This window comes from Toxotes jaculatrix, chromosome 19, assembly GCF_017976425.1.
Source record: "Toxotes jaculatrix isolate fToxJac2 chromosome 19, fToxJac2.pri, whole genome shotgun sequence".
Lineage (NCBI taxonomy): Eukaryota > Metazoa > Chordata > Actinopteri > Toxotidae > Toxotes > Toxotes jaculatrix.
The window spans coordinates 8,582,106-8,602,524 of record NC_054412.1 but is presented as its reverse complement, the minus strand read 5'-3'; the positions used below and the strand labels follow the sequence as shown (position 1 = coordinate 8,602,524).

Genomic DNA, 20,419 nt, shown 5'->3' with positions numbered 1-20,419 from the left:
AGAAGGGAGCAGGTAGGCTGAGGATGATTTGCTGTCTCCCCCAAGCCATAATGAAGGAAAACATTACCAATCGTTTGCGACTTTCGACGGCCACCTCTGACACGGGTGAAGCTGATCCATAGATTTCTGACTTGCGAAGAGGCAAAGGTAAGCAATCCTGAAAAACAAAAATGAGAACGGTCACAATGACATTTAGATCATTTGGTTATTTCAGCATAAACTGGCTGCTCCTTCATTCACTCTGTATTCAGTATCATCTGACCTGCCGTGTGTCCATGGCCTCAAGCCTCCTCTCCAGCCCCTCCAGGTCCGAGCTGACCTCCCTCAGGAGCAGCCTCAGTCTGTTCCAGATCACATGCACTTTCTCCTGGGCCTCCAGACACTCACTGCCCTGACCCTGGATCTGCTTGGAAGTCTGCGACTGCAGCTGCAGACTCTGAGGTTTAGTGTTGACCAGCAGCTGAGCCGAGAGCTCCTGAAGGGATGACACCTTCTGCTGCGAGTCCAGCAGCTCACGCTTGATTTGCTGTGGGACAATAAAGATTTGTGGGATTTGTTATCAGATGTTTTATTTTATATTGCTGTCGATCTTTGTTCCAGTTTGCTGCTTAAGCTGCTCTTCTCCTTTTAGTCCTATTTATGCGGCATTGTGGGCTACATCTCTGCATGAAAGGTATTATACAACTTAATATGATAGTTAAGTGTAACAACATCAGAGAAACCTTACGATAACAACATATTGTCATTGTTACCCTTAGTTTTGCTCAAAATTCCACTTTGCTCTTGAAACTCAGTAATTCTCAAAGTGGGAACCAACAAGGTAAAACCTTGTCAACAAGGTTCCAAACTGATTAATATAAAAGGTGGAAATGGGCGATGAATAACCCCACAGCAGATAATAGTCTGTTGTACACAAAGCTAGAGGCAGAGAGATGTACCGTCAGTGTTTTGTGATGAGCTCTTAATGTTTCACGATCCACCCTGGGAGGGATGGGAACCACCTCGTTCCTCCTGCGGTCAATGTTCTCCAGCCACAGCAGCAGACCGTGGCTCATCTCATGGAACTCCTGCAAGGAAACATGGTATATCTATTTTATTTTCATTTTTGTGTGCAACATTTCAATAATTTGCTTTGTTGCAAGATTCTTATGATTCTATAAAAAGTATTCCTGGCGAACAGAACAAGAAAAAAAATTGGTATTTGTGTGTTTTCTGTACCTGGCACTGCATCAGCGCCCTCTGCAGCTCCTCCCTCCAGTCCTCCAGTGAGGTACTAAGCCGATCCCAGCGTGAGTTCATCTCTTTCAGCCGGTCCCTCAACTCCCAGGCCTCCTCAGAGTCGGCCTCTGATTGGAGGAAGTCTGCGCTGCTCAGGTTGATAGACAAGACCTCTGACTTGTGGGCATCCATCCCCTTCTGAAGCTCCTGAGAGCAAGAGTCAAGGAGGAAACCAACTATGAGCCAGCCCAGACTTTATGGTGTTACTAGATAGAGGAGGCTGAGAATAGATGAGGCGCCAACATATACAGTGCAGCAGGTTTAGGCTGAAGTGCTTGGGACATGTTAGATGTAAGTTATTGGACTTCAGAGTGATGTATTTATAGAACAGTGATATCTTGCTTAATGCTTTACAAATAGCAACGGCTGAACTGGTTGTGTGTTGTGGGTTTAGTATGTGTTTAAGCATGTGAGGGTGAAATGAAGGGCAAAATTGTCAGCGTCCTGCACAAGTAGGACATTAAAACAAGGTCAGTGGGGTCAAATTACTGAAAGGAAAATGTACTTTATGTACAGTCCCTGACATTATACTATACAGGGACTGACACAGATAAGAGAACACACGCAAATCAACTGAAACTGCAACACAGGTCATTGCAATATATGAACTAAAGACAGCTGAATTATAGAGAAAAATGTTCATAACATTTTAAAAGAGATTCATCTGATTAAATGAGTATTTGGCCCCAAAATTAAGATCAGTGTTGTAGAAAAAAAACACACTGAAACAGACACACACACGCCGTGCTCTAACCTTGAGCTTCCTGATTCTCTGCTGGATTGTGTGTATGTCGGTGCTGAGATCGAGCCCTCTCAGCTGACTGAGTTCAGCCTCGGACTGACCCAGCCAGGCCCTCATGGTCTGCAGATCTGAGATCAGCTGCTGCCACTGCTGCAGGTTCTGTTTGTACCTGTGTTTCTCACTCAGGGACTGAGCCTGGATCAGTTCCCAGCGCTCGATAACACCTGGGGGAAAACAGGTTGTAGATCCAGTTAAAACAAGCTCACACAATATTTACAGGAGGAGGGAATCTGACTGCAGTGTCTGGAAATTATTTATGTGTGTGTGTGTGTGTGTGTGTGTGTGTAAAACTGACCAGCACTCTGAGTGTCTGTGCTGGTCGGGTTGGTGAGCCCTGGCATGTCGTCCTCGTCTTCAGTCAGCTCTCCCTCTGTTCTCTTCACTGCATCTATACTGCCCCGACACTCTCCCATCAGACGCATCTGGAATATGAGTTACAAATTAAAAACTTAGACACTAATAACTGATGTAGTTAACCTAATTAGGCACAGATTCCACAGTATGGAGGTCTATAAATTATAGTTGATTCTTCAGTCCGCATTGATCTTTAGGAAAAGTGACAACAAAAACATCTGTATGGAGATGAGAATTTCAGCATTATGTAGTTATCGCTCATGTCAGAGTGCGATTTAAATAAGTAAACACTGATTAAAAATGAAGAGTACTCACATAGCCCATGTATGTGGAGTCGATGTCGGGGCTGGAGCGGTTGGCACTGGCCTCTCTCTGCTGGAGGTGATATCGTCCTGCATCCAGAGCCTGATCCAGCTGTCTCAGACTGGCCTCCAGCTGGCCTGGCTCACCTGCACAGAGGCGTGTGGGGGGAGGGAGGGGGGGTAAAGTTTTCGTTAGCAGGCAGTTGGTGTAGACTGATGCTGTGATGACATGCATTAGTCTGAAATGCAAAATAACAGCACATCACGACAGAAAAGAACAGGGAAGTTTCAACATGTTAAACAATGATATTAGCTGTGAAAATGAAGGACGAAAATAAAAGACGAATATTAAAAATGTGATGGTTGAATGTAGCATTTAGTGAGCGGGACCTCAGCATGCAGTGGTGTCATATCTGCAAGGAGAAATAGATGGTGGGACATGCAACTTTGATGAGGTTTCCTAGTTTGATGGTTATGTTAAAAAAAAAGCCTGTTTTAGTTTTAGTTTGTGGCATGCTCCTCTAACTCATGCTGTGTCATTCCATATCAACACCAGAGGGCTGCTGTTGCCTACCAGAGGATGATTTCAGTGTGTTCTCAGTCAGTTTTATATAGGCCTCTGGGCTCTCTGGGATAACTACATCTGGGAAGAGAGACATACAACATACACTGCTCATCTATAAAGTTTTGGCAATGCATTGGCACTGATGTCCTCATGCCAGGTCTGTTGAACTCATCTGTAGATAAATTTGCACGTTAAGCCGACCTGCTGTGCTCTGACTAAAGAAATTAAATGAAACTGAAGTAACTAATCGCAAGTGCACCAATGCTGTCGCTATTTTGCCTGTAATAAATACTAAATCATATGGTTCTTTCAGAAAAACGTCCTTGGAAATACTTCATGTTTTACAGTCTCATAAAATAAAGTCTTACCAAAGCATCTTATAGTTACATCCACAAGAAATCAGTGTATATACGTTTAAGCAATCATCCATCATACAGTCCGCAAAGTTGGACCAACCTGACAGCACTGCAGCAGCCGTCCTCAGATACTCATCCTCCTCTTCTTGCCCTCTGCTCCTTTCCCCATGGCCTCGTCCTCCGGGGCTCTCCAGACCTCTGCTCAGGTCATAGTCGTGGTCCCACTCTAACGGGATGGAGTCCACACTGGCTGGAGTGTCCCGCCCCGAGCGGTCGGTCCGCAAAAGGGTGGTCGTGGCCGTGGCTTGACGGCTGGATGTTCGAGGCAAAGAGGAATCGCCCCACTGCAGCTCAGAGAGGTCGCCGCCTTCCTCCATGTCGAGCTCTCTGTCTGAACCATCGAGCTCGTCGTCAGCCAGCTGGGAGAGGACAGGAAAACATTAGCAGATAGAAGGAGAGCACAATGACAGGAAAGAAAGAATAATCCAGAAAATACACACAGAAAATGGAGGGTTGGACACTTGATTTCAAACCACGTGTAACTAAGACCTGCGAGAATGCAGGTCGTGAGGTGCTGTGAGGTGAGTGTGTGTGTGTTGTGCTGTTAGCATACTATACTGTTCCTTACCAGCTGTCACTGTGAAACTATGTCAGACACATGTTTTCACCATGTCACAGGAGGTGCAGACCACAGCTGTGGTAATGTGTTTACAGAGCGATTTGAGTTCCCTGAGTCAACTAATCACTGTCACACGTCACGTCTGAGTACAGATTCACGTCTTCTCACAGTGAGAGTCAGCAGTAAATATACTGATTGTGACATGACAGTATTTCGTAATGCTACATTATGTGCTACATTATGCGTGTATCTATACTCACAGGCAGACGTGTGAGTTTCTTGTAGTATCTGTCGACTCGTCCGAAAACCTCCTGGCAGTATCTCTGCAGCTCCTCCAGCTCCTCCTCGATGACAGCTGCATCCAGAGGCTCACTCTTCTCAATCAGAGCTTCACCCTGCCTGAACACCAGCTCAATCTTCCCCGTGTTCAGATAGATCTCCTGCTGGAATGCCTGAGAAAGACACGCAGTAGAGATCAGAGCGAAGGACAGCTGCATCTACCTATTATTTTCATCACTGAATAAATTTTTTGAAGAATAAAATCATAATTTACTGTAGACAAGCTCAAAGTGAGGCCTCAAAAATGTCAAAAAACAATTTACACCGATGAAAACTTTCTGCGTCTGAGGAACTTTAGCCAGCAGATTGTTTGTTATTTTGACTTGATGAGGCACTAAAACAATGATTTAATTTCAGGTTATTAACTAATCAACTATGCAAATAACAGTTTCAGTAAAGGAGCTTTTTAGTTCAACTACAGAGTGATCTCATAATATGGCAGGCAGTGGTATGAATTGTGAAATCAACTGATGCTTTGTTCTGATACATGAAGTTTCCATTGTAAACTATATGTCAACATATATGTCTTATGCATTGTTTGGGCTTGTCGTGTCAGCAAAGAACCAAATCACGAATCTTCACAGTAATCAAACACCGTTTCCATCCATCTCACCCTGAGCTGTTTTATCTTGGCCTGTACGTCACACTCAGAGAAGTGCTCTATGTTGGTGAGCTGGAGGTCCATCTCAGTCAGCCACACCAGGATGCTGTCTCGTGCCGTCTCAAACTCCTCCCTTTGGCTGATGAAGTGCTGCATGAACACAGCGAGACAAACAATTCTTAATTTACATGTCTTTCTTCATCTTATCTTAACAGGCTTGTTTCTTAATGAATTTAAATGTGAATGGAGTGTTATTCTGTGTGTGGCCACACAGAATGACAGAATAAGAGCTTGGGGCTAATGGCGAGAAAATCCCATCAGCTGTAGCCCCTATAGTTCGCAATCACTTGCTAACTTAAGAATGATTAAACCAACACCCAACACAATGTTACCCTGAGTCTGCGCAGGATGGCAGCCACCCTCTTCTGCAGGTTATCCCATCGCTTATTCCCATCATGCACCATTTCCCTGAGACGGCAGGAGGAGTCGGTGCGGTTCTCACGGGCCAGGCGACGGTACTGTTTGTTGATGAGCTCCAGCTGGGTCAGACACTCCTGCACTTGACGCTGGAAGGCCTGCAATGAAATCACACAAATGTAAGCTCTGAATAAGACACACTTTCTTGGAAATACACAAGAATTGTTCTATTTTTGCTTCAAACATTTTTTACATGCATGCACAAAGAAAACAAACACTACTGAGAAATGTTATGTTAAGCTGAAATCAGATTTCTAATCGGACACAAGCAGAAAAGATTGTGGTGGTCCAGGCCAGACAGTGAGCTAGCAGGAATGTGCACGTGCACAGTGATGGACTGCAGCAGCTGAGCATACGAATTTCAGTAACATGACACTTCTCTCCTTCTCTGTTTCCTCTATCCTGCAGTGACTCTCCCTCTCTCTAGAAATCTGCTTTGCTCACAGTGAGAAATTTAAATGTCTGACAGGATATTTTCAAACTTCGAAGGATTCATACATAAAAACGTTAAATTTAAAACCAGCCATACTTTTGGCTCTGTTTTTATTTTCCTTACTCACAGTCTGCTACCAACTCAGATGTGAATACATGCAAACAGAGCAACAGCAGCTGTCTTTTACACCACATTCTGATCAAAAAAGCAAAGTAAATATACCTCAAACTTCTTAAGCTCCTCTTTAGCGACAGTATAAAGAACTCCAGAGGAGTTTGGCAGAGCTGCTGTCCTTTCTGAGGTCTTCAGCCAGTCCTCGAACCTGGAGTAATCATCCAGAAACTTCTGCCACAACCTCCACGTCTCTTCAATCCTACAAAGAAAAATCACTCATGTCATAATCAATAGTATGACAGTATACTGGAGAAGGCAATGGAATCTGGCTGGTGTCAAGTGAATTTGAATATACATTTATATTTCTAACACAATGAATGACCAATTGAGGACACACTTGGCCAAATCATTGACATAAACTCTCAACTATGAGTGCATGTAACTATGCAGCTCTTTAAACCCACAAAAATGAGCTCTCGCTAGAAATGTCTGAACTTTACCACCAGTGCATGCATAAAAAAGACATAAAGATAAAAGACTGAATTTATCCAAGAAGCACTGACTTGAGCCTTCTCTCCATAGACATGGCACAGATGTTCCTCCAGCGTCTGTCCAGCCCCCTGGTCGCCTGCTGGATGGAGTCACACTCTGTCTCCGTGGAGCAGGCATCACAGTCGTGGAGCAGGACTTCACACAGGTTCAACACAGACGCCACACCTGTGCTGTGTTTCTCTATGTCCCTTTGTAGCTCCTAGAAATCAGCCAGAAAAATAAACTGATTTTTGCAGAAGTTTAAGGTTGTATGTGTGTAGCATGCTGTGTTTCTCTACATTAAAACTGAATTTAACATTAACCTCTGTTGCTTTAAGTTGCAAAGAGGGTGTGGTTTGATGTCTTCTGCCCCTCTGCAGAAGACATCCGCAGCAAATGTATCCCAACAGTATACAGTAAGTACACAGTAAGTCTGGTAAAGTAAATGCTTGTGTTCTGGAGAGAAAGGAGGTCAGTGGGTTCCCAGAATCCAGCCCAGATTTAGAGCGGCATCTTGGCAGCAGGAAGTACACTGATAGCTACTGTAGGCTAGCTTGAAACAAACAGCAGAGATGTATGCATGAGTCATGCTATGATTTCCTCATGAGGTTCAGCGTCACTCATTTTCCACCAACTCTGTATAAGTCACATAGTTCTGCTATTATTGTTCATTTTATATTTTATTTTATTTTATTTTATTTTATTTTTTTTTACAGAAAAGTGCATACTTGTATATACAGTGTGTGCTTGTTTGTGTCTGTGAAGGTGTTTTTACATCTGTGTGATGCGCATGTGTCTACAGTAGTTGTGCAAGACAGGACGTTTTTACCATATGTTGGTCAAGTGATGAAAATTTGTTTAACAACAACAAATTTTTGCTTTGCATTTTCCTATCCCACGACTGTCTGTGTGTGTTTCTACTTGCCTGTTGCTGGTTGAGTTTCCTCTGAATCTCCTGGTCGTCACAGGTGTCGTAGACAATGGGCCTGGACAGCTCAGTCTCTATGTGAGCCAGCCAGGAACGCAGGCTGCTCATGTTCTTATCTAACTGCTGCACTGCGACCAGGGTCTCCCTTAATTTCTTCACCCTGTTATGGAAAGAAAGTCAAAGTGGACGTCAGAGTCAACACATGGGACAACTGTAAATGGGACAATGTAACAACAAACCATGAGATGTGCTGCAAGTACAACTGGTAAATCAAATTAAATTAAAGGATCAAATAAAAGAGCTCTCCAGCTGATATTATTGAAATTCAAAAATGAAATGTAAATGCAAAATTTCATATGAAACATTTTCAACAAATTGTCTTATTTTCGTAGAGTTGTTGCTTATTTCTGTTGATTTAAATAATAACATAAACAACATGTAACCAAAGACAATGCAGAACAGGAAAAATGGGCACATGTGCACGAGAAAGACAGGAACATTTTAATTCACCAGAGACACAAGTAATGGACACATCTTCGATCTGGTTTTGAATTAGAAATAAGATTAAAAAAAAAAAAACAGTCTGAATACCACAGAAAGCACTCTTTGGTTCTGTCCATGTAATGGACAGAAAAAAAAAGTTGCTGTGCCATGTTCAGCCAAACAGAGCAGAAACGTAATATGAGTATGAGAATTATTATTTCAAATCTGTGCAGATATTTTTGTTGGGAAGTGATGAAACCTTATTTGACCCCTATACAACAACTGGGGACCATTTTGGATCTGCAAATGCCAGACATTTCCCAGCTCCGACCGCTGCAGTCTATAACATGTGAATCATGTTTAAATTAGCCAACATCCAGCTCTTACAACAGTGAGGCGGTGAATGTTAAGCTTGCCTAACATTTAACGCCTCACCCTGCAAAGCAGTGCAACTCCTAATGACAAACTTGATGAGAATGAAGGCTGAGGCTGTTGTTTATTACATAACGAAAGTTTAACAATCACAATAGACACATTCATCAGGTCTACTCCACCTTATATACTCAGTTTTAGTACAGGACTGACTGTGGTGGTCTCAGGAAAGATCTATATTACATGCAGCTATAATGTTCTATAGCATTAGATGCTGCATGGTTATACTCCACATGTCCAAATTTCCTAAACCTGCTCTTAAGCATCTCACAAAGTATCATACTGTAGGACACAGTAGTTTGAGTGTAACTTTACACATAATCCAATGCAAACAAAGGACCCTAGTCAAACACTAGTTGCAAATCATTCTTATTTGTGGGTGTTTGTTTTAACTTGCATGTTTTTGCAAGGTTGTACAGCTTCATTGCATCTGATCAAGTTGGTTACCATGTCAATCACGAAATGATCCCACACTCACACTGACATGAACACTCCTGCTATTGTCTAAACTGTCTGGAACTTATTGTGTTGTCCCATGTCTCCACCCTATGCTGGGAACAGACTGGTTCAAACAACACTGCATGGTGTTCTGAAGAATGCACGTCTTTGTTAACCTGCACAGTCTTAAAAAAACAACTTCAACATAAATTCTCAAGTTTGTCCTGCCTGTTGACATCGCAGTCGCAGTCTGGCAGATCCTCCTCACTCGAGCATCCTGCCATATTATCCGTCCCTAAATCCAAAACCATGGGGGTGCCGAATTCCCAAAGACAACGTTAACGTCAGGAAGCGCTACAGTGTAAATCCAAACACTCTTCTCTTTCGTCTGCGAGCTCCACATGGGACTTTCTCTAAACTCTGTCTGTGCAGAGGGGGGAGGGCCAGCAGGTAGTGGTGGGGTGGCACAACTGTGACTTATCAACTGTTGCTCTCCAAAGTTAAAAAAAGAGAACTCCAAACAGGCGTGTGTGTATATGAGTGTGTCTGTGTGAGTGTGACTGCCTGCGAGTGACAAGTGCTGCTGTTTCTAAAAAGAGACTTACAGTCAGAGGCATGTGCCGCAGAGCTGGCCTGTGTTGGAATATCAGACACCAAATACACACACGGGGAGTGCAAACAGAAGCAAAGGCTGCAGGCTCCATGCATGTGAGAAAACCTCAGTGGACAGTGCACAAGGAAAAGAAAAGTTTTCCACTAAAACATATTTGCAGGAGAATAAAAATAGATCCTTGTTAGTCCAAAAAACCCCCCAAAAAACCAAAACATTCTTTAACAAACCAAAATCACAAAAGAAAATGTTAAATTGTGAGGTTTTCTGCTTTCCCTGACAACTGCAAAGGGTCTGTCCTTGTTGTGTTTCAGTTATGGAAAGAGAGTGCAGCTGTCTGAATGAGATCACACATTGTCCTCTCTTTCTTGCCTCCTCCAGGACAGTCCAGAGGGCAACAGCCAGAAAAAAAAGCTGAGGGGGAGGGGTTGCTGAGGTAGTAAGAGTCAAAGTCTGAGTCAGGACACTTTCAATTCACAACACACAGATAGAGAGTGCTTCTTTCCCACAATAGACCAACAAAAAATAATAATAATAAGAATGAATTCTATGTCTTTGACTAGTCTACAGCAGTTACAAAGTGCGTTTTGAATCAAAATCAATGATTCAAAACGCACACTGGTTCCAACTCTGGTGAGCTGAAGCATCCAGAGTGACAAAAAGACAGAAAAAGACAGAAGAGAAGAGAAGAGGAATGCGATCTCTCTGCTTGGTTTGCAACTCCACTAAGTGGAAGCCCCACTGACCCCAGTAAGGAGCTCAGGAAATGCCTCAGCAGCACTGTGGGAAAATGAATTCCCCATCACGTGTGCTGGAGTGTCGGGACGGATACCATGGAAACAAAGCCAAGCCAAGGCATGCCTTCGCTAATCTAAACACTTCTCCACTAGGAGGAGTTATACAAAGTAGGATGTGAAGGGTCAAGTGCAAACGCACTGATGAATGCATTTCAGTTTCAGCTTTTCAAAAGCAGGTGAACACCACAATGTTTCAATTCAAAGTTTGTGACACCACAAACTCTACCATCAAACAACATTCTCCACCTATTCACAAGAGTTGTGTGCACCCACCTGGCAGCAATGAGATCCAGCAGGTGTTGCCAGCGCTCGCTGACTTTGCTGAGTTTGTGTTGGATCTCGGCCGCCTTGCTGTCTTGGCTGGCTCTGGCCAGGCGCTCACCCATAACTTGCAGCTGCTGCTTGTTCTCCTCAGCTACACTGATCTCCTCCTGGTAGTCCTGGTGGAGAAACACCAAGCAGGTTAACACAGGGAGCTGTCAGTGTGGTGTACAGTTTAACTGTGTGTTCATGCAACTGTGCATTAGGGCGGCTGATTAGTCAGTCAAGACCAAGTGCAGTATGGCAGTTAGTTTTATTTTTTTTTTAGTTTTTTTAAAAGGATGATTTTAAGTTGAAAGTTCAGCTGAAATCTTACCACAGTTCCGACTACACCACTAACAAATTGAATATTATTCTAAATCCAGATTTAACTGTATTTTTTTGTTTACTTATTTAAACCCCCATGTATGTGCTCTAAATTCGAGAATACTTTTATGCAGTGCACAAGTTATAATAAGCCTTGTCTACATGATATTATATTACAGTAATTTTCTACTTGGATTTTTTTTTTTTGCTAGAATCACAATAAATGTGCACTTTTAGGTGTCATTTGTTCAGTGCATGCACTACCTATGTAAATAAATCAATCAGTGCAAAGCAGTGACCAAGACCTGCAAATGCTGAAGTCCAAACAAAGTGGACACTCTGACCCTGTTTGTACTGAGTGCACTTCTGCTTGAATACATGTGTTGTGCTCATTAATTTCTACAGATGTTCATGTGTATGTTTTCCTGTTGTGGCTGTGCTGAAATCACCTTGCGCAGTTTTTCGATCATCTCTTCAATGCTGATGTCTCCATTCTGAGAGACCTTGCTCTCCATCTGTGTGAGCCACTCACACAGCTCCTTGTTCTTCTCATTGAACACGGCCCACTCATTCAACTTCTCGCTCACCTGCTGCTTGCGCAGGGAGAGCTGAGAGGGACACAGGGGAGGACAGGGTGAGAAGCGACAACGTGAGAAGATAAGCAGTGATGGAAAATAGAAGGATGATGACAAAAACAGTCAAAACATGAAAAGGATTGAGTGATAAATTTTGGCACCTTAGTTGGAGAAAAGATTGAGAAATATAATTGATGGAAAATAAGCCAAACGCTGAGAGTTTGACCGCACAGTTTGTTAACAAAAACCCACTCAATTAATGCCTCTAACTGTCTCCCCCCAAACTTAACCTGACATTCAGAGTAACCCTCGACTCACACTAGCACTGTTGGTCCTGTGATGCCTGAAGCATTAGCCACGGATACAGAAAGTTAGCCACAGCTGAAAAGTCACTCAGTCAAATGCACCACAGCTTTTAGCTTTGTCTATCTTCAGCCAGGATGTGCAGTGCTTGAAAATATGTACACTGCTGAAGCCAACATTTTTTTTTTAACATAGATATGGTCTCTCTTTATCTTAGATGTTCTCTGCATGCTCAGCCGACTTGGTTATGCTAAGAGCACGAAGCAGCAAAATTAAATCCACTTTGTTTCAGAGAGGGAGCGGAGACAAAACAGCAAATTAGTACCTGGTGGCAGACCTCCTCCCACTGGCGCTGCAGCAGCTGGAGGCGTTCCTGTAGGACAGTGATGTCATCTGCACTAACCACGCCCTCCAAGGAGTCCCTCAGCAGGAACAAGGAAGTGAGGTCATCAGTCCAGCCTTCCACACCACTCTCCAACTCCTGCATCCACATGACATGACAACAAATTATGTACAACACACAGCGATGTGATCCATAGCCTCAAATAGAAAGCTACTCTCAGACTGGTCGGTCAAGAGGGATTTCTCCCCTCATACACAGTAAAGCAGGAAAACCACAGAGCAGGACGAATGAAGCTCAAATGCAGCTGCAGAAACAGTGATGAAGGAAAGCAAATATGTAAATACTACAGCAAGGCATGTCCCAAAATGACACAAGATTTCTTCAAGATACCAGAATTCTATTTTAGTTTTTTGAAAATAGCATAAAAAATTGTATTTGAGGAGAATACATCAGCTACATTCAAGGTTAAAGACAGGATAAGGTAACGGAGGCATCTAACCTTGCATCTCCTCCTCCTCCGTCACTGTGACGGTTTTGCTGCGGTGTAATCATTTGTGGACCCGGAGAATGTCTCCATTACGCAACACGCACAAAGGGAAGCACACACATGCACACAGACATACACACACCCCCACAGCAAGCAGGGATGCTCTCTCTCTCTCTCTCTCTCTTTCTCATGCGCATGCATCCTTTCTCTGTCTCTCTCTCTCTCCCCACCCCCTCTCTCTCCCCACCCCCTCTCTCTCCTCAGCTGATGCTAACTATGTGCTGCTACTCTCACTGCCCTCCTCCTCCTCCTCTCTGAGGAGCTGGGGACGTGTCATGCATGAAATACAACTGTATGCAGTGTCCATGGTTAACTCAAACTGCAGGCAATCATAATGTGACTTTTCACATTCAGTAAATAAGAGACTCCCTATTTGCTAATTCCAGCAACATCCTGGTATTATTTCTGCCATACTGATAATTCTTTACTTTCTTAATTTCTTTAACACAAGCTTAGTAAAAATACAGAAAACAAATTTTATGCAAGACTACATAAATAACAAGCATCAAATTTTTAAATTAGATAAAGCTTTAAAGGACTATGACCCTGCAGGAGAATAAACAAAATATATACAGCAATAGTCTGGAAATTATATATTATTATTACATGTTATTATATATATACACCAATAGTCTGGAAATCAAATTAAAAAAGACAATGAGACAGCAGCTGATGGAAGAGGACTTTTTTTTCTTTTTGGCCTCTGGTCTGTCTGTTTATCTGTTTGTCCCCGTAGCCAGATTAAAGAAGTAGAGGGAGGAAAAGTCTGTGTGGGTGTGTGCATATGTGTGTGTTTGTGTGTGTGTGTGTATGCAGAAGAGAGAAAGCACAAGAGAATATTGAATATTTGTGCGTGTGGGTATTATGTTCTTCTCACCTTGCATCTGATTTGCTCTGAGTGTAGCTCCTCATGGTGGTCAGGCAGCTGCACAGACAGCTTCCTCTTGAAGGCCCTCAGTTTCTCCAGTGACGCATCTATGCCCTTCTCACATCGTTCCCAGTTCTGCACACACACGATAAGAATTAGAGCATAAAACACATACACACGTTTACACCCAAACACACACACTCAGATTGCAGATTTTATAAGACTCAGAGAAGTTGACATAAATTCTTCCTGCAGCTGCAGCAGTTGCATCAGTAAGAGGAAGCTGCAGAATACACAATCATAAGCTGACACACATACACATGTAGGCACACACATACACACACATCTACCCAAGGCTACAGTCAGGCCACATCAATTACCATGCCATAGATAGCCCCCTTTGCTCTGAACCTCTCAAGCAACACTGTGAGACAGAGTGATAGAGCAAAAATCCCACGCCCAAAGAGGAGAATTAACACAGCTTCATAACAAAGGAGGAAGGTTCTGCTCCAAAGTGCACAGATTAAAGCTATTTTTAGAAATCTGAATTCCAATGCAGTGCAGGGTAAAACAGGGTAATATTTGGTAAGAAATGCAGCAGCTAAGTAGCATAGCTGAAGCAAGAGTCATGGCAAAAGAACACAGGTCAGGACTAGAATAGCAGCTGTCTAAGTGCGAACCGAGGATGACAGAAAGAAAGTGACAAAGACCGCAGGAGAATAAGATTCAGAGAAAGAGAAGAGAGAAACAGCTTAAACAAAAACGCCAGATTCCCAGACGAATCTTATGAACTGCGTCATTCTGTCCCTATCAAAACATGGCACTGCCTCAGCCTGTAAAATATACCTCACAAGATTCAAATCATTACAGTTCACTACACAGTATCCACAGTCTCTGTGTGTGTGTATATGTGGATGTGTGGCCTGAACTGGCACTTTTATCCTTGTTCATTCATGAGTGAGTGTGCGTAGGTTTTGCATGCACACGTTTATATGATGCTTAGAGATTTATCTGAGGACAGAAGTGAGTGTGCTCTATCTCCATTCTTGACTTCTATTCAGGACTTAAGGTGCAATGCTGCATAATTCATGTGATAACCTGGTTTCACTGTCCTGAAACCAGGCAGGCTCATTAAGGCCTCAGATGGACCAATGCCCTTCAGCATCCTTCACAGGCACATTTACACTGCAGTATGTTAGAGACACAGCTTAGCCTGCAACACAGACTGTGCTCAAATGGAGTTTTACATAAATGTAAGAGTTAGGAATGTCCTATAAAACAGCTTTGTTTGATCAATACTATTTTAACTTACAAACAGTCATTACAATCAGGTCCTGAAGAGCAAAAGAATTAAAAGAAGTATGAATGAAGCTTCACTATTATTCCGGGTGTAATTTTGTCTGACCTTGAGCAAGCCGTGCAGCTCCTTCCTCTGCTGGTCCAGGCGGTGGTGGGCGTGCCTCCACCTCTCCTGAATCTCCATCAGCTCTGTCTGCAGGGTGGACTCGGCCATGGCGTCGGCTGACAGCAGCAGGCTCCTGCCAGCCTCCACGGTGAGGATGTAGCCTCCCTGCTGCCTCTGGAGCACCCGCTCCCTCAGCTGGAGGAGCACGGACAAAGACAAATGGTAGAGGGGGTAAAGGTTAACTAAGGGAGTCTAAGATTGGAGAAGGGATGAGGGTTTTTAGCACAGGGTTTAGATCTGTTTAAGTTGATTCAAAGATGTGAAAAGCTGAGGCTCTGCAGTATTTCAGTGGGCTTAAAGTCACCTTCCAGTGACCATATAAAAAATTCAAACATTATCATGAGAAAATAGTTAGTTCAGGGTGGACGTCTCAGTCACTGAACCTGTTCCCAATCTAATCCATCTGCCATATACAGTCCCTGAAACTCATTTTAATTGGAATGGTGAATGGTGAGATAATCAAGCATGAATATTTTAGATGAACTAATTTCAGTAAAGATTAGAAATTTGAATAAGGTAATGTATGAAGTGAAGGCCTTTAGAATCTTTTCCAGGTTACTGTAACCTACCTGTATCTGATCTAACAGGTTTCTGGCCTGCTGCAGAGCCACTGGTTCTCCTGGGTGATGAACATCTGGATCATGGGTCACTTCCTGAAGCCATCGTAGCAGCTTCTCTGCCATCTCCCGGTAGTTCTGCCACTGGCGGACAAGACTATCAATAATGCCTCTTCGTTGCTGAGCCCGCCTCACTACGCACTGCCACTGATTGCTCAGCAAGGCAAGCTTCACACTGAAGTCATCCCTGTTAATGAGACAAGAGTGAGAATAGCATCTATGCTCCTCACAACTGGATACATATTTTCATGAGACTGGTAAAACTGGACTGTGTGTGTCTTATGTGTTTACCTGTCATCCACTTGTCCCTGGTCCAACATTCGATGGCCATCACTGATGATGGAGTAGAGGATCTGTTGCCTGCTAAACATTTCTGCCTGGAACAACTGCAAGCACACACGCATATGTTAAGAACAACACTGAATATACAAGGACAGTAATTAGTATATGTGTACTTTTTAATACTTCTCTGACCTCGTGGTCTCTCTGCTGCTCCAGCAGACTCTGGTAGTTGCCTGAGATCTCAGCAGCCAACTTCTGTTCAGTCTGAGACAGGAAGTCCATCCAGGCCTCACACTTCTGGAGGAAGCTCTGCTGCTGGAGCAACACCGCCTGCAGTTTACTGGAGAGGGACAGAGGGACAGTCACCCAGAACATTAACAACATTAACATTAGGAGTAAAATTAAGACACAACATTAAGATTGGTAGCACTTCATGATCAGAATTTTACATGCTGTCACTACTCACTTTATAAATAGTTTATATTTTTTCATATTTTACTGCTCAGTTATAAACTGGTCACTGACTCTGAAGTTGTTACAGTGCTACTACAAACAAGTGAAATATGAAGAGTTTAAGTACCTGAACCTCTCAGTGAGGTGAGCACAGTGAGCAGCCCAGGCTCTGTTGAGACTCTGCAGCTGTTTAACATCTCTGTCACTGACTGGTAGTCTGTACACCAACTCATTAACCCGCTCCAGGTCTGGAGATAGACTGCTCAGCTTCAGCAAGTGAACCTGGAGAGAAGTTATAAGACATTTACAGAAGGACAGAGTAAAGATCAAACATGTTTTGTCAATAAAATTAAAGTCCTGAGCAAGAAGAAGATAAATCTATAGAATTAAATTTATTGCCAGAATTTTTTTACCTTCAGTTTTTCCATTCGTGTCTGGACCACACTGAGCTCTGGTGAGCCGACCGAGTCAGACTCCTTCAGCACCTCCTCAGCCTCCTCAGCCTTGCGTATCAATGTGTCCAACTGCTCTCTGAAACCATCACAGGCCTGGGATCCAGACTAGAGACAGACAGACAGAGAGCAAGAAAAACAAGAGATAAGCGAGAGAACACTAAAGTATTGGCCTACTAATCATATTTCCTTCTTCATTCGTTGGGGTTGTATGTAGGGAACGGTAATTTTGTGTTTGAGAGAGAACATGTTTGTCATTCTGCCTGTGCCCACCCATCCCTTCTATCCTACCTGCAGTACTTCCTGCTGCCTGTGTAGGGCGTGCTCCACTGTTGCTAGACGATGCGTGAGTGACAGGTGGTCTGACTGGAGGGCTGCAGATGAGGAGGCGTCGACTTGGTTCTTCAGCTGTTCCCCTAAAGCCTGCAGCTGCTGAAGGGACTCCTGTACCAAGGCCTGGTCACCAAGGCAAGCCTACAACAGAGGGGCAGATTAGGAATACCGTCACTAAACGCCTGTGCAGGCACAGAAGGCGTATTTGAGTTTGTAAGAAAAAAAACACTAGTCATATCCAAAATGTTGGGATTTAGGAACAACTGTCACATTTTCTATATTTTTCTGTTAATCCAGTGGGTTTTGAAAGAGTTGGATTTATCAAAGCATGATGTATTTTTTCCCAAACCCAGAGGACAATTCAATCCTTTTGCTGAAGTCATGAAAATCACATTTTCGTAAATACAGGATTAGTAAAACAAGGGTTGTGTGTTCTGTGGTTTTTGGTAAGCCATAAAGAATGCTAAATTCTCAACCACTTAATGTCTAGCAACACTTTGATTCAGTGATCCTCAGTCAAAATAACTGTCTGCTAACAGTATTAGATCAGAGTGTCTCTAGACATTGCCCAGCATGGCCCTACAAGCCCAGTGTGAAGGGGGGGGACCCCTGTAGTGTAAATCAGGGGCCTGTCTCTTCCGTTGCAGTCTCCCTCTCAAAAGGCTTTTGTAAGATTGTTCTGTGAGTTTACATTCAAGCAGACAAAAGGACAGGGTGCAATTTGGTATTCTGCAGAGGGGACAGGGGCTTTGTGAATCCTTATAGTGAGCTGACAAGCCGTTTCAGAGCTTATTCACAAGATCTTATAAACCAGAGGAGACTGGATGAAGCAGGGTTTTCAGCATGTTTTTAAGACCTGGGTATTGAGAAGCAATAACTAAAAAAGACTGAAAAAATGTTGACACATTCACATACTAGAGGCCAACATTTAATGGTCCCATATCTACTCACATTGCAGTCCTTTATCCAGGAGCTGTTTTCCTCCTCTGTGATCTCCCTGTCGGTGGCACTCTTTAGCAGGCGGTCAGCATGTCCTTCCTGTTTCTGAACTGCTGTCACACACTGGTCGTACAATGTCCTGTAGTGTTGCCACAGCCCCAACAAGGCCTTACTGCTCCTCAGCTGCTCTGAGATCTGCTCTAGTAGGCGGTTCCATCTTTAACAGAGAAAAAGAGAGAAGTTACATTTGGAGCTCAGGTCTGCTCACGTTAAGGATTATAGGTGCAATTCAATATAAAGTCACTCAGAGAAGTGTTTTGGTTATCACTACCTGATGTTGACATCCCGGAGGGCTCTGTTGAGTGTTTCAGCCACAGATGGGTGGCATTCTGTCAGTAGCTGGTGTGTTACGGAGCCGAATTTCCTCAGACTGCTCTCCTGTTTATCCATCTCCTCCTGCAGGTTCTTAAAATAAACGGACACCCCAAAAATTACTCACACCTAAAAATTTGACAAATTTTAAGAAGACGCCACTGACAATTTCCTTTTGAACACGGTGTAACTGTTCCGAGTTATAGTTACAGTGATAGTAAATACCCTAAGGGTGACTTGATGCACTATCAACTCCATGAAGTCCTTTTCAGCAGTGTGCCACTTTCCAAAATAAAGAGTCTATTATCTGCATTACTCACCTCCAGACTCTCCACCTGCTGTTGCACTGCCTCCATAGAACCGTTAAGGAGGCGCAGCCTTGACACAGAATACCTCCCCTCCATCAGGTAACCATTAATCTCCTCTGAAGCTCGCCGATACAGTGTCCACTGCTCCAGCACTGACCGCAGGCTGACCTTCATCTGACTTATCTGATGGAAAGGATGGGAGACAAAATGTTTAACTGTCGTAAAAGCACAGTGCAAACCACAATTTGGGCAACAACCATGAGGGTAAGGGATCCAAGAAGCTCACCATGTGGTCCAAATGAGCCCAGGACTGGTTTAGCCCTTTGAGGGTCTCCTTGACAACAGAGCACGCTGCCCCTTTCTTATCCTGAATGAGAGTGTTTCCTCGTTCCTCTGCTTTCTCTAGATCCTTTTCTTTTTCCTTCACTAATTCTTCCAACTCCTGTGAGAATGACACAATTTATTTTAGAAAAAATAGGAGTTGTAAAAACTAAAACATATAGTGTGTGACATTCATAGTATTGCTGTATCCGGACCTGACAGTCTTTAAGTGCATTCTGCACTGATGCTACATCCTCTATCCTGTGTCTCTTCTTCAGTTTCTCCTCCTGTAGTGTGAGCCAGGTTTTCAGGGCCTGGACTCCATTTTCATGTTCTAACCAACTTTCCAAAAGTCCTTCCAATACCTGAATCTAAAAGAGCAATCAGAATAATTTAACATCTCAGAAATTGCAAACATTATTCTTAATGAAGAAAACAACTTAAATTTCAAGTCTAATTCTTAGTTGTTCTGTAACTGAACTGAAAAATTATTATTACCTTTTCAGTAATGAGCCCCTGCAGTATCTGCCATCTTCTGTTCATAGCTCCCAGCTTCTCAGCAAAGTCTGTTTTGTCACTGCGCTTCCCCTCCACATCCTGGCTGCTGATCTGCAGCACAGACTGGTTAACAAAGTCCACAGTCAGCTGCTTACAGGTCAGATCAATGCGGAAACCCTGTGAAATACAAATGAGACATCATGAGAAAAGAAAAGGAGAGTTACAGAAAGCTGAAGGCTGTTAAACTTTCCCATGTATAACATGTTAAGTACTTTTGCAGCAGAGCCAGAGGGATATGCCAACTGAAGACTGATGTAAACAGAGTGAGAGAGTTTTGTACCTTATACTTCTGCAAAAAGTTTTGGACCATCTCAGAGCCTACAGCTCCCAAGATCTTGTCCTGGTCTTCGTCTATGATGTTCTCCATGAGGGAGATCCAGCTCATCAGCTCAGTGATGGCATGCCGTGATGCCAGCTTCTCCATCTGCAACTGAGGGTGCAAACAAACAAAATACAGTATCAGCCACTATGTCATGTTAATGCTAATGTCAGTTAGCCATGAAATTCTGTGAAGGTTATCATAAAAATTATTATTTTTACAGAAATCTCTCAAAAGAAATATAAGGCTACAACAAAAGGTGGAGCTGACAAACAACA

The 20,419-nt window shown here is 43.2% G+C and overlaps 1 protein-coding gene across 3 annotated transcripts in view; it reads right to left on the bottom strand.

Moving 5' to 3' along the window:
* Positions 1-20,419, bottom strand: part of LOC121199207 (nesprin-1-like) — a 72,430-nt gene that overhangs the window by 32,368 nt on the left and 19,643 nt on the right. For 2 of the 3 annotated variants that reach the window (XM_041063688.1, XM_041063689.1), the window contains 33 exons: positions 20,103-20,252; positions 19,763-19,939; positions 19,480-19,635; positions 19,230-19,385; positions 18,956-19,126; positions 18,595-18,728; positions 18,276-18,480; positions 17,283-17,465; positions 16,953-17,099; positions 16,667-16,821; positions 16,279-16,426; positions 16,096-16,190; positions 15,757-15,991; positions 15,128-15,322; positions 13,732-13,857; positions 12,290-12,445; positions 11,536-11,694; positions 10,733-10,899; positions 7,697-7,859; positions 6,804-6,991; positions 6,349-6,499; positions 5,609-5,791; positions 5,229-5,366; positions 4,537-4,728; positions 3,758-4,076; positions 3,311-3,379; positions 2,750-2,883; positions 2,376-2,502; positions 2,033-2,244; positions 1,219-1,425; positions 939-1,067; positions 263-526; positions 68-157 (listed from right to left, as the gene is read on the bottom strand). In XM_041063688.1, coding sequence (XP_040919622.1) covers positions 68-157; positions 263-526; positions 939-1,067; positions 1,219-1,425; positions 2,033-2,244; positions 2,376-2,502; positions 2,750-2,883; positions 3,311-3,379; positions 3,758-4,076; positions 4,537-4,728; positions 5,229-5,366; positions 5,609-5,791; positions 6,349-6,499; positions 6,804-6,991; positions 7,697-7,859; positions 10,733-10,899; positions 11,536-11,694; positions 12,290-12,445; positions 13,732-13,857; positions 15,128-15,322; positions 15,757-15,991; positions 16,096-16,190; positions 16,279-16,426; positions 16,667-16,821; positions 16,953-17,099; positions 17,283-17,465; positions 18,276-18,480; positions 18,595-18,728; positions 18,956-19,126; positions 19,230-19,385; positions 19,480-19,635; positions 19,763-19,939; positions 20,103-20,252 — 5,481 coding nt within the window. The remainder of the gene's footprint in view (positions 1-67; positions 158-262; positions 527-938; positions 1,068-1,218; positions 1,426-2,032; positions 2,245-2,375; positions 2,503-2,749; positions 2,884-3,310; positions 3,380-3,757; positions 4,077-4,536; positions 4,729-5,228; positions 5,367-5,608; positions 5,792-6,348; positions 6,500-6,803; positions 6,992-7,696; positions 7,860-10,732; positions 10,900-11,535; positions 11,695-12,289; positions 12,446-13,731; positions 13,858-15,127; positions 15,323-15,756; positions 15,992-16,095; positions 16,191-16,278; positions 16,427-16,666; positions 16,822-16,952; positions 17,100-17,282; positions 17,466-18,275; positions 18,481-18,594; positions 18,729-18,955; positions 19,127-19,229; positions 19,386-19,479; positions 19,636-19,762; positions 19,940-20,102; positions 20,253-20,419) is intronic. The other variant, XM_041063687.1, reaches the window with a different exon arrangement.